The sequence below is a fragment of the Piliocolobus tephrosceles genome, chromosome 11, assembly GCF_002776525.5.
Source record: "Piliocolobus tephrosceles isolate RC106 chromosome 11, ASM277652v3, whole genome shotgun sequence".
Classification (NCBI taxonomy): domain Eukaryota; kingdom Metazoa; phylum Chordata; class Mammalia; order Primates; family Cercopithecidae; genus Piliocolobus; species Piliocolobus tephrosceles.
In genome coordinates this window covers 104591522-104605494 of record NC_045444.1, presented here as the reverse complement: position 1 = coordinate 104605494, position 13973 = coordinate 104591522, and the positions used below count along the sequence as shown (strand labels likewise).

Sequence of the window (13973 nt, the reverse complement as noted above, 5' to 3'; positions counted from 1 at the left end):
CAGCAATAAGTCCAAACCAAGAAGAAATTTTCAAAATACCAGATAAAGAACTCAGAAGGTTTATTATTATTATTATTATTATTATTATTATTATTATTATTATTTTGAGACAGATTTTCACTCTTGTTGCTCAGGTTAGAGTGCAATGGTATCATCTCGGCTCACTGCAACCTCTGCCTCTCAGGTTCAAGTGATTCTCCTGCCTCAGCCTCCTGAGTAGCTGGGATTACAGGCATGTGCCACCACGTCCGGCTAATTTTTGTATTTTTAGTAGAGATTGGGTTTCGCCATGTTGACCAGACTGGTCTCAAACTCCTGGCCTGAAGTGATCTGCCTGCTTCAGCCTCCCAAAGTGCTAGGATTGCAGGTGTGAATGACTGTGCCTAGCCCAGAAGGTTGACTATTAAGTTACTTAAGGAGATACCAGAGAAAAGTAAAATGCAACATAAAGAAATTTTAAAAAACCAGTTCAGGATATGAATGAAAAAATTTCTGGAGAGGTATATATCATAAAGAAAAACTAATCAAAACCTCTGGAAATGAAAGTACACTTAGGGAATACAAACTGTGGTGGAAAGTTTCAACAATAGACTAGAACAAGTAGAAGAAAAAACTTCAGAGCTCAAAGAAAAGGCATTTGAATTAGTCCAATCAGACAAAGATAAAAAAAAAAAAATCAAAAGAAATGAACAAAGTCCCCAAGAAATATAAAATTATGTAAAACAGCAAAACCTGAGAATAATTGGTATTCCTGAGGTAGACCTGAAGATAAGTCTAAAAGTTTGAAAAACTTATTTGAGGGAATAATTGAGGGAAACTTCCCTGACCTTGCTAGAGATGTAGATATCCAAATATAAGAAGCTCAAAGAACTTCTGGGAAATTCATTACAAAAATATTATCACCTAGGCACATAGTCATTAGGTCATCTAAAGTCAACATGAAGGAAAGAATTTTAAGAACTGTGTGACAAAAACATTAGGTAACCTATAAAGGAAAACCTATCAGACTAACAGCAGATTTCTTGCAGAAACCTTGCAAGCCAGAAGGGATTGGGGTCCTATCTTTAGCTACTTTAAACAAAATAATTGTCAGCCAAGAATTTTGTATCCAGCAAAACTAAGCTTCATAAATGAAGGAGAGATAAAGTCTTTTTTCAGACAAACAAATGCTGACAGAAATTGCCACTACTAAACCAGCATTATCAGAAATTCTAAAAGGAGTTTTAAATATTTCAACAAAAGCTTTATTTGCACCAAAATAGAACCTCCTTAAAGCATAAATCTCACAGGGCTTATAAAACAATAACACAATGAAAAAAATAAAGTATTTAGGTAACAACTAATACGATGAATAGAATAGTAACTCACATTGAGAGGTGAAGCTGGCTGGGCTTCTGGGTTGGATGGGGACTTGGAGATCTTTTCTGTGTAGCTAAAGGATTGTAAACACACCAATCAGCACTCTGTGTCTAGCTAAATGTTTGTAAACACACCAATCAGCACTCTGTGTCTAGCTAAATGTTTGTAAACACACCAATCAGCACTCTGTAAAAATGCACCAGTCAGCACTCTGTGTCTAGCTAAAGGTTTGTAAATGCACCAATTGGCACTCTGTAAAAATGCACCAATCAGCACTCTGTAAAAATGTACCAATCAGCACTCTGTAAAATGGACCAATCAGTGCTCTGTAATCAACAGGATGTGGGCGGGGCCAAGTACGGAAATAAAAGTTGGGCACCCAAGCCAGCAGTGGCAACCCACTCGGGTCCCTTTCCACACCATGGAAGCTTTGTTTTTTCGCTCTTCACAATAAATTTTGCTGCTGCTCACTCTTTGGGTCTGTACTACCTTTATGAGCTATAACACTCACTGCGAAGGTCTGTGGCTTCACTCCTGAGGTCAGCGAGACCACAAACCCACCAGGAGGAGCCAGCAACTCTGGATGCGCCACCTTTAAGAGCTGTAACACTCACTGCAAAGGTCTGCGGCTTCACTTCTGAAGTCAATAAGACCACGAACCCACTGGAAGGAAGAAACTCTGGACACATCTAAACATCTGAAGGAACAAACTCCGGACACATCATCTTTAAGAACTGTAACACTCACTGTGCAGGTCCGTAGCTTCATTCTTGAAGTCAGTGAGACCAAGAACACACCGGAAGGAACCAATTCTGGACACATTTTGGTTACCGCAAAGGGACTATCGCCTATCACCAAGTGGTGAGTACCATCGGATCCCTTTCACTTCCTATTCTGTCCTATTTTTCCTTAGAATTCAGGAGCTAAATACTGGGCACCTGTCAGCCGGTTAAAAGCGACTAGCATGGCTGCTGGACTAAAGACATGGGTGTCAGGCTTTCTGGGAAAGGGGTCTCTAACAATCCCCGACTCTTCGGAGTTGGGAGCATTGGTTTGCCTGGAACCAGTTTCTGCTGTTCCTGTACTTCTGGGCTGAGCCAAGGGTCGACAGAGAGGAAAATCATTTAGCTCTGGGGTCCTGACAAAGAATTGGTTGACCCTGCAGCCATGAGCGGAACTCTCAAAGTCATGCCACCCAAGCGAGACTCGCCCATCTATCCTATCTATCCAGACTGTTGCCTCCTGGGTCCTAATGCCTGTCAGACAAACTTCCTCTCACTTCTCTTCTCTGAGGCTAGTCCCGCTTCTAAAAACCACTCTCTGTCTCTGGTGCTTTTCTAGTTTCTCTTGTAAGAATGATTTCAAGTATAAACTTCAGGACTCTGTTACCTTCTGTAGGCACCTGGGCTCACCAATCAGAAAGACATAATTTTTCTTGAAAGCCCCATCATAGGGGGGTCTATCTGGAATTTTAGGATCCCTCCCCAGACAAGTAGGACTAACAAAAGCTATTCCTGAAGCTAGGATATGGGGAGCCTCAGAAATTATATCTTTCCTATTCATATAAATGAGGACAAAAGGCATCACTCTTCCAACTCTGGAAATCCCTTCCCTCCCTCAGGGTATAGCCCTCCACTTCATTTTTGGGGCATAACATCTTGGGACATGGGTAAGGTCCCAATACTAACAGAGAAGGCTTAGGACTCTAACAGGTTTTTGAGAATGTGTCAGTAAGGGCCACTAAATCCGATTTTTCTAGGTCCTCTTTGTGGTCTAGGAGGACAGGCAAGGGTGCAGGTTTTTGAGAATGCATCAGTAAGGGCCACTAAATCTGACCTTCCTTGGTCTTCCTTGTGGTCTAGGAGTAAAACTAGTGTTTCTGCTGCTGCGTTGGTGAGTACGACTATGCCGATCAGCAGGGTCAAGGGACTGTTGCAGTTTCTTGGGCAGGGGAAGAAACAAACAAACCAAAACCATGGATGGTTTTGTCTTTCAGATGGGAAACACTCAGGCATCAACAGGCTCACCCTTGAAATGCATCCTAAACCACTGGGACCAATTTGACCTGCAAACCCTGAAAAAGAGGCAGCTCATTTTTTTCTGCACTGCGGCCTGGCCCCAATATTCTCTCTCTGATGGGGAAAAATGGCCACCTGGGGGAAGTATAAATTACAATACTATCTTGCAGCTTGACCTTTTCTATAAGAGGCAAGCCAAATGGAGTGAAATACCTTATGTCCAAGTTTTCTTTTCATTGAAGGAGAATACACAACTATGTAAACTAGCAATTTACATCCCACAGAATACACAACTATGTAAAGCTTGCAATTTACATCCCACCCCTTACCTGAAAGATCAGGTAAGCTGATCTTTCAGCTTACCCCCATATCCTAGCCTCCCTATAGCCCCCCTTCCTATTAATGATAAGCCTTCTCTAATCTCCCCTGCCCAGAAGGAAATAAGCAAAAAAATCTCCAAAGGACCACAAAACCCCCCGGGCTATCAGTTATGTCCCCTTCAAGCTGTAGGGGGAGGGGAATTTGGCCCAACCTGAGTACATGACCGCTTCTCCCTTTCTGATTTAAAGCAGATCAAGGCAGACTGGGGAAGTTTTCAGATGATCCTGATAGGTATATAGATGTCCTACAGGGTCTAGGGCAAACCTTTGATCTCACTTGGAGAGATGTCATGCTATTGTTAGATCAAACCCTGGCCTTTAATAAAAAGAATGTGGCTTTAGCTGCAGTCCAAGAGTTTGGAGATACCTGGTATCTTAGTCAAGTAAATGATAAAATGACAGCCAAAGAAAGAGACAAATTCCCTACTGGTCAGCAAGCCATCCCCAGTATGGATCCCCACTGGGACCTCGACTCAGATCATGGGGACTGGAGTCGTAAACATCTGTTGGCCTGTATTCTAGAAGGACTAAGGAGAATTAGGAAAAAGCCCATAAATTATTCAGTGATGTCTACCATAACTCAGGGAAAGGAAGAAAATCCTTCTGCCTTCCTCGAGTGGCTATGGGAGGCCTTAAGAAAATATACTCCCTTGTCACCTGACTCACTGGAGGGTCAATTGATTCTAAAAGATAAATTTATTACCCAATCAGCTGCAGATATCAGGAGAAAGCTCCAAAAGCAAGCCCTGGGACCTGAACAAAATCTAGAGGCATTATTAAACCTGGCAACCTCAGTGTTCTATAATGGGGACCAAGAAGAACAGGCCCCAAAGGAAAAGTGAGATCAGAGAAAGGCCGAAACCTTGGTGGTTCAGAGAGGACAGAAAACGGAGCAGCCAGTAGGACTTGTTATCAGTGTGGTTTACAAGGACACCTTAAAAAAGATTGTCCAATGAGAAACAAGTTGCCCGCTCGCCCATGTCCACTATGCCGAGGCAATCACTGGAAGGCATACTGCCCCAGAGGACAAAGGTTCTCTGGGCCAGAAGCCCCCAACCAGATGATCCAAAAACAAGACTGAGGGTACCTGGGGCAAGTGCCAGCTCATGTCATCACCCTCACTGAGTCCTGGGTATGTTTAACCATTGAGGGCCAGGAAATTGACTTCCTCCTGGTCACTGACGTGGCCTTCTCAGTGTTTATCTCCTGTCCCGGACGACTGTCCTCAAGGTCCGTTACCATCTGAGGAATCCTGGGACAGCCTGTAACCAGGTATTTCTCCCACCTCCTCAGTTGTAACTGGGAAACTTTGCTCTTTTCACATGCCTTTCTTATCATGCCTGAAAGTCTCATGCCCTTATTAGGAAGGGATATATTAGCCAAAGATGGAGCTATTATCTACATGAATATGGAGAACAAGTTACCCATTTGTTGTCCCCTACTTGAGGAGTGAATCAATCCTGAAATCTGGGCATTAGAAGGACAATTTGGAAGGGCAAAAAATGCCCGCTCAATCCAAATCAGGCTAACGGAGCCCACCACTTTTTCTTATCAAAGGCAATATCCCTTAAGGCCTGAAGGTCATAAAAGATTATAGAATATTGTTAAACATTTAAAAGCTTAAGGCTTAGTAAGGAAATGCAGCAGTCCCTGTAACACCCCAATTCTAGGAGTACAAAAATCGAATGGTCAGTGGAGACCAGTGCAAGATCTTACACTTATCAATGAGGCAATAATTCCTCTATGTCCAGTTATATCCAACCCCTATACCCTGCTCTCTCAAATACCAGAGGAAGCAGAATGGTTCACTGTTCTGGACCTCAAGGATGCCGTCTTCTGTATTCCCCTGCACTCTGACTCCCAGTTTCTCTTTCCTTTGAGGATCCCACAGATCACACGTCCCAACTTACATGGATGGTCTTGCCCCAGGGGTTTAGGGATAGCCCTCATCTGTTTGGTCAGGCACTGGCCCAAGACTAGGCCACTTCTCAAGTCCAGGCACTCTGGTCCTTCAGTATGTGGATGATTTACTTTTGGCTACCAGTTCGGAAGCCTCATGCCAGCAGGCTACTCTGGATCTCTTGAACTTTCCAGTCAATCAAGGGTACAAAGTGTCTAAGTCAAAGGCCCAGCTTTGCCTACAGCAGGTCAAATTATCTAGGCCTAATCTTAGCCAGAGGGACCAGGGCCCTCAGCAAGGAACAAATACAGCCTATACTGGCTTATCCTCACCCTAAGACATTAAAACAGTTGTGGGGATTCCTTGGAATCACCATCTTTTGCTGACTATGGATCCCCAGGTACAGTGAGATAGCCAGGCACCTCTATACTCAAATCAAGGAGACCCAGAGGGCAAATGCTTATCTAGTAGAATGGGAACCAGGGGCAGAAACAGCCTTCAAAACCTTAAAGCAGGCACTAGTACAAGCTCCAGCTTTAAGCCTTCCCACAGGACAAAACTTCTCTTTATATGTCACATAGAGAGCAGGGATAGCTCTTGGAGGCCTTACTCAGACTCGTGGGACAACCCCACAACCAGTGGCATACCTAAGTAATGAAATTGATGTAGTAGCAAAAGGCTGGCCTCACTGTTTATCGGTAGTTGCAGCAGTGACCGTCTTAGTGTCAGAGGCTATCAAAATAACACAAGGAAAGGATCTCACTGTCTGGACTACTCATAATGTAAATAGCATACTAGGTGTCAAAGGAAGTTTATGGCTATCAGACAATTGCCTACTTAGATACCAGGTACTACTCCTTGAGGGACTGGTGCTTCAAATACATACGTGCGTGACCCTCAACCCTGCCACTTTTCTCCTAGAGGATGGGGAACCAATCAAGCATGACTGCCAACTGCCGAGACCAGCTTGGTCAGGGAGACCCCAACCCAGCGGTGCTAGAGGAATTAAAGACACACACACAGAAATATAGAGGTGTGGAGTGGGAAATCAGGAGTATCACAGCCTTCAGAGCTGAGAGCCTCGGACAGAGATTTACCCACGTATTTATTGACAGCAAGCCAGTGAAAAGCATTGTTTCTATAATTGTAGATGAACTAAAAGCATTCTTTATGGGAAACAAAGGGATGGGCCGAAATAAAGGGGTGGGTTTGGCTAGTTATCTGCAGCAGGAGCATGGCCTTAAGGCACAGATGGCTCATGCTATTATTTGTGGTTTAAGAATGCCTTTAAGTGGTTTTCCACCCTGGGTGGGCCAGATGTTCCTTGCCCTCATTCCGGTAAACCCACAACCTTCCAGCATGGGCGTTATGGCCATCATGAACATGTCACAGTGCTGCAGAGATTTTGTTTATGGCCAGTTTTGGGGCCAGTTAATGGCCAGAGTTTGAGGGGCCTGTTCCCAACATGTCCCCCTTTGATTTGCAAAGCGATAAAAGCAAAGGCAGCTTTGTCACGGTGAGCTACTTCTTGCAGGAGTCAGGATCTGCGTCTGCAGACTATACAAAGACAAACAACACAGATTAATAGCACAATCACCATTGAAATCACACAGTTTCTAAGTGTTTTTATCCACTTTAATTGGTTACTAGCTGCTAATCTGTCTGCAGCTCCTTCAAGCACTCTGGTTCCTGGCATTAAGGTCAGGTTTGCCTGGGATGCTTTAAATATTTGTTCTTTTAATTTTGCAATATCCAAAAACAACCTGTAGAGTGTCCTTCTAGATGATTTTTTACTCTTTCCCAAATTTTGATCTTATTAAGAGCTATTAACAGTTTCCACAAATCCTTATGTTAAGCTCCTAGAGCAAGCCATGTCACTTGAGGTTGAGGTGCCACTATGCTGCCATGGTTCCAGATAATAGGAACTCTTGCCATACTTCTTATCATCTCTATCATCTGACCCTTTTGTTCAGACTAGCTGGACATAGTTTGGCCATGGCACGCAGACTGAGAGGTGCAATTTAAGCTAAACATCCCCTTAGGGGACCAAGCAACAATGATTCCATAGGAATCGTGCAGTACCTCTGCCTGTTCTGCAATGCAATCTTCCTAAACAAGTACATTCATTATTTCTGGCCAGGTTCTATTTTGTTTACAAATAGGTTTTTGAGGGTGGTATGCTTCAATCATAGGAGCAGATTTATTATAGTAAGTACTGAGATCAGAAAGCATGTGTAACTGTGTCACAGAGTGATTACATCCAGGCATTATTGCCAGCCAAGATTGATAAATATGCCCAATAAGTATAATTGTTCTCTGTGTCAGACCTTGTTTAAGGAATATTCATGGCAATGATGATCACTGTGATCATAGCTACCATTAAATTACTCATTGTGACTGGTTGTCCCACTTTCCTCAGGTTTTCTTGTGCCATCTGTGACAGCTTCTTGATCTGTCCCCAGGTGGGTGGCTGTGTTTGACAGGTGTTGCTCATGACAGTTGGGGTCCTCCTCAGCATCAGCCTTGACATGGCTGCAACCAGGGGGTCCTGGGGATCCTCCCGGAGTATCTTCCTCAGCATATGGCTCATGATAAGGTTTCAGGTGTCTTGATGGTATCCAAATTGGCTGTTGATTTTGGCCTGGAGAAACACAAGCATAACCTCTACCCCAAGTTATTAGTGTACCTATTTCCCAACTTTCTGTTATCGGATCTTTCCACCAAACCAGTTATTCTGCTTCTGTCTTTGCAGCTTGTTTCTGTACATGCTGTTCAGCTGCTGATAACATCTGGCCTTTGGGCATGCTCAAAAATTTTAAAGTTAATAATGCTAGATTCAGTTGTATATGGGCTGTCCTGTAATCACTATTTCTCCCCCTTTTTTGTTTTTGTCATCAGTTGTTCATCTGTATGAAATCATAACTGAGCATTTTCAATTAACTGTGTGGAATGAACCACATATGAAGAATCAGAAATCACATTAATAGGCATATCAAAAGCAGTCAATATCTCAATTACAGCTATAAGCTCCGCTTTTGAGCTGAAGTATAGGACGACTGGAAAACCTTACTTTTTGAGCCAGAATAAGAAGCTTTACCATTACTAGACCCATCTGAAAATAATGAAAATGCTTAGCAGGCTGCAGGTTGTTTACTGCAGGAATTGTAAATGCAAACCATTTACAGTTTTGCTCAGCTAAGGGGATAGTCAAGAGACAGGCTTTTAAATCTATGACTATTAAAGGCCAATTTTAAGTTCTCTAAAGTCTACAGTTTCTCTTTACTCAGCAGCCATTGTTCTATCCAAACTGGCTTGTCTGTTAACCATTTTAAAGGTATAGGTTCTGGAGGCTTAACAATGGCCGCCATCAAAATGATATCCTAAACCTTGGTGGGAATTTGTCTTTCTGCTTGAAGTGGTTCCTTTAAACCTTGCAAATTTTTTCCTACTCTCATACCAGGGGACATACCCCATTTTATGCATCATATGTTGACTTTGAGGGCTATATAATTGTTCTGGAATTAGAACTTGTGCTCCCCATTATTGTAATAAATCTCTCCCCCATAAATTTATAGGTATAGAAGTTATAATTGGTTGAATAGTCCCAGGTTGTCCATGGGGCCCTTCACAATGCAAAATATACTACTTTGATATACTTCAGGGGCTTTTCCAGCTCCAACTATGTTAAATTGAGTGGGTTGAATTGGCCATGTGGACGGCCAGTGCTATAGAGAAATGATTGAAATGTCCGCTCCTGTATCTCCCAACCCTTTAAATTTATTTTCCTGAATAGTTATTTTATAGGTAGGATGTTTATCAGTAATTTGATCTACCGAATAAGCTACTTTGCCTTGTTCATCTGTGCTTCCAAATCCTCCTGTTCATTTAATTTCACTTTTCCCCATTCCCATATACGGCACAATCAGGAGCTGTGCTATGCCCTCTCGTGGCTCTGCTTTCCAGGGAACAGAAGTAGATATAACAATTTGAATTTCCCCATTGTAATATGAATCAGTGACTCCTGCATGTATTTGTATCCCTTTTAAATTTAAACTAGACCTGCCTAGAAGTAATTCTATCATTCACACTGGCAAGGGTCCACAGACTCCTGTTGGGACCTTTTGCAGGGGTTCCCCAGGCAGAAGGCTCACAGCTTTTATGCAGTATAAATCTACTGTGGCACTCTAGCTGTGGCGGAGGACAGACATTGTACAGGGGTGAGGGAATGGCCTGAGCTGGAAATGCCCTGGTTTGGAATGGGGCCTGGGATGGGCCTTTCATGGCATTTCCTGAAATCGGGTTCCCATCTTTATCAAACTTAGAGTGACACTGATTAGCCCAATGTTTTCCTTTTTTACATTTTGGACATATTTCAGACTCAGCAGTTTTCTTTCATCCCCTATCTGGTGGCCTGACTAGCTGATTTTTCTACATTCTTTTTTAGTATGACCATGCTTCCCACAGTTAAAACAAGCTCCAGGAAACAGAATATTTCCTTTATCCACTCTCAGTCCTGCCGTTGCCTGTGCCAACAAAGTAGCTTTATGCAGATTACCTCCGATACCATTATAGGCCTTGATATAATCAACTAAATGTGCTTTCTCAAATTTAAAAGGAAAAGGCTCAAATGTAGCTATATTTCCCTGTTGATCTGGGGGGTATATTCTAACAGGGAACTGCCAAGCCTTCATATCACCCTCTTGTCTAGCTTGCTGAATTCCTGCCTGAATAGAACTGAGAGTGATCACTTGAGGTGCTGCTCAGGCAGTCACTGGGGCAACTGCTTTTCACCGTGTCCTCCGGAAAAGAAAGATCTGGAGGGTCAGGCCACTGTTTTTCTTCAAAATAATAATGAAGGGGTGCAGAAGGGTAGGGATGAACCTCTTCCTCCTTTGTTGTTTTAGTTTTAGCTGGCAAACAAACCTGCTCTGTAACCTCTTCTGTTACTTCATTATACTCTCCTTCCTCCTCATTATTAGTGTGAAAAGGTTCCAAGGTGGAACAAACCAGAGCCCACACTTGTCCCATTGTTACTCTGATGCTTCTGAACTCCCCTTCTTACTCACTATGGGGATTGCTTTAAGAGTACTCGGGTGTCCTCCAGCTTAGTTCCACGTTCTCCAACCATTGCTCCGGCAAGCCTTTGACCTGGATTCAAGCCCCCACAATGGATGCCACTTGCTGAGACCAGCTCAGTTGGGGAGACCCTAACCCAGTGGTGCTAGAGGAATTAAAGACACACACATAGAAATATAGAGGTATGAAGTGGGAAATCGGGGTATCAGAGCCTTCAGAGCTGAGAGCCTCGAACAGAAATTTACCTACGTATTTATTGACAGCAAGCCAGTGAAAAGCATTGTTTCTATAGATTGTAGATGAACTAAAAGCATTCTTTATGGGAAACAAAGGGATGAGCTGAAATAAAGTGATGGGTTTGGCTAGTTATCTGCAGCAGGAGCATGGCCTTAAGGCACAGATCCCTCTTGCTATTGTATGTGGTTTAAGAATGCCTTTAAGCGATGTTCCGCTCTGGGTGGGTGAGGTATACCTTGCCCTCATTTCAGTAAACCCACAACTTTCCAGCGTGGGTATCATGGTCATCATGAACATGTGACAGTGCTGCAGAGATTTTGTTTATGGCCAGTTTGGGGGCCAGTTAATGGCCAGATTTTTGGGAGCCTGTTCCCAACAGCCAACAAATTATAGTCCAGATTTATGCCACCTGATGTGATCTCTTAGAAGTCCCCTTAGCTAATCCTGACCTTAACTTATATACCGATGGAAGTTCATTTGTGGAGAATGGGATATGAAGGGCAGGTTATTCCATAGTTAGTGGTGTAACTGTACCTGAAAGTAAGCCTCTTCCTCCAGGGACCAGTGCCCAGTTAGCAGAACTAGTGGCACTTAACCAAGCCTTTGAACTGGGAAAGGGAAAAAGAATAAATGTGTATACAGATATCAAGTGTGCTTATCTAATCCTACATGCCCATGCTGCAATATGGAAGGAAACGAAGTTCCTTCGTTTAATGGGGAACGCCCATTAAACACCACAGGGAAATTATGGAGTTATTGCATGCAATGCAAAAACCCAAGGAGGTGGCAGTCTTACACTGCCAAAGCCATCAGAAAGGTGAAGGAGAAAAGGCAGAAGGAAACCTTTGGGCAGATGCTGAGGCCAAAATTGCTGCCAGGTGGGACCTCCCGTTAGAATACCTACGGAAGGACTCTTGGTATGGAACAACCCCCTCTAAGAGATTAAGCCCCAGTATTCCCTGACTGAAACAGAATGGGGACTTTCACAGGGGCATAGTTTTCTCCCCTCAGGTACTTAACAACAGAAGAAGGAAAGGTACTTATACCCGAAGCCAGCCAGGGAAAATACTTAAAACCCTCCACCAAACTTTTCATATGGGTATTGAAAACACTCATTAAATGGCCAAATCCCTATTTCAGGGCCAAATCTCCTCTGGACCATCCGACAGGTAGTCACAGCCTGTGAGGTGTGTTAAAGGAACAATCCCTTGGTCCATCGTAAGGCCCCTTTGGGGGAACAAAGAATAGGTCACTATCCTGGAGAGGACTGGCAGTTAGACTTCACCCATATGCCTAAGTCAAAGGGATTTCAATACATGTTGGTCTGTGTTGATACCTTTACAAATTGGATAGAAGTTTTCCCCTGAAAGACAGAAGACTCAGGAAGTGATTAAAGTCCTAATTCATGAAATAATTCCTAGATTTGGGCTTCCCCAAAGCTTACAGTGCAACAATGGTCTGGCTTTTAAAGCCACCATAACTCAGGGAATTTCCAGGGTGCTAGGGAAACATGACAGTCACTGCACCTGGAGGCCACAATCCTCAGGGAAGGTCGAGAAGGCAAATGAAACACTCAAGAGGCACTTAAGGAAACTAACACAAGAAACTTATCTCCCATGGCCTACTTTTTTGCTCATGGCCTTGTTGAAAATCCAAAATTCTGCTCACAAAATGGGGCTCAGTCCATATGAAATGCTGTATGGATGACCTTTTCTCACAAATCACCTACTTGCTCAGGAAATGGCCAACTTGGTCAAAGATATAACTTCTTTGGCAAAATATCAACAAAACCTTAAAAACCTACCTGAAGGATGTCACAGAGAAAAGGGAACAGAGTTGTTTCATCAACCAGGAGATCTAGTGTTGGTCAAATATCTTCCCTCTACCTCCCCATCTATGGACTCTTTGTGGGAAGGACCAGACTTGGTAACCCTCTCTTCCCACTGCAGTTAAGGTGGCAGGAGTGGAATCTTGGATTCACCACACCCGAGTTAAATTTTGGATATCCCCTGAGGAACCTGTGGGACCATCAGCTCAGGAGTCCCAAGATCAGCCAGACCAACCTCAATACACCTGAGAACCATTGGAGGACTTGCGTCTCCTATTTTGGAAGGAAACATCCCAGACTAAAAAGGCTCCTACCGCTGATCCTGAAGAAAAACCCCTTCCTCCTTAAAAAAGATAAGTGAAAACCTACATAATCTTTAACATCTCTCCTTGCTCCTTTAATGGAATCCTTTTACTATTTCATCATATTATTAAACAGCATACTAACCATACTCTTCATGATAGGACTATATACTGTAGCTCCTGCCAGGATGACAATAAAATAGAACACAGGGAGTCACTCTGTTTGCTGCCAACACCCCTTTCCAGACACTCACCGGAGTTAGCTTGGCAAGTACTCTAGAAGTATGAAAAAATGAAAACAACAAACTTACATGCTTTTTTAACATACACAACCAGTTCTTTCTACCCAGCCAAGTTATATTCTTATGTGGAACATTGACCTATATCTGCCTCTCCACTAACTGGACAGGCACCTGCACCTTAGCCTTTCTAAGTTCCAACATTAACATTGCTCCAGGAAATCAGACCCTATCAGTATCCCTCAAAGCTCAAGTCTGTCAGTGCAAAGCCATATGACTAATACCCCTACTTATAGGGTTAGGAATGGCTACTGCTACAGGAACTGGAATAGTCAGTTTATCTACTTCATTATCCTACTACCACACACTCTTAAAGAATTTCTCAGACAGTTTACAAGAAATAACAAAATCTATCCTTACTCTACAATCCCAAATAGACTCTTTGGCAACAGTGACTCTCCAAAACTGCCGAGGCCTAGACCTCCTCACTGCTGAGAAAGGAGGACTCTGCACCTTCTTAGGGGAAGAGTGTTGTTTTCACACTAACCAGTCAGGAATAGTTTGAGATGCTGCCTGGCATTTGCAGAAAAAGGCTTCTGAAATCAGACAACGCCTGTCAAACTCTTATACCAAC

General features: G+C 43.2%; 1 protein-coding gene and 1 long non-coding RNA gene across 2 annotated transcripts in view; one reads left to right on the top strand and one right to left on the bottom strand.

Annotated features, from left to right (window-relative positions):
- The first annotated feature begins 2062 nt into the window (after positions 1-2062).
- Positions 2063-13393, top strand: LOC111548384. Its single transcript, XR_002733387.1, has 2 exons — positions 2063-2220; positions 12920-13393. It is a non-coding gene; the product is annotated as an uncharacterized LOC111548384 (long non-coding RNA).
- Positions 6273-13973, bottom strand: part of RUFY4 (RUN and FYVE domain containing 4) — a 37536-nt gene continuing 29835 nt past the window's right edge. Inside the window, exon 11 of the mRNA XM_023220816.3 lies at positions 6273-8298. Coding sequence (XP_023076584.1) covers positions 8244-8298 — 55 coding nt within the window. The 3' untranslated portion in view covers positions 6273-8243. The remainder of the gene's footprint in view (positions 8299-13973) is intronic.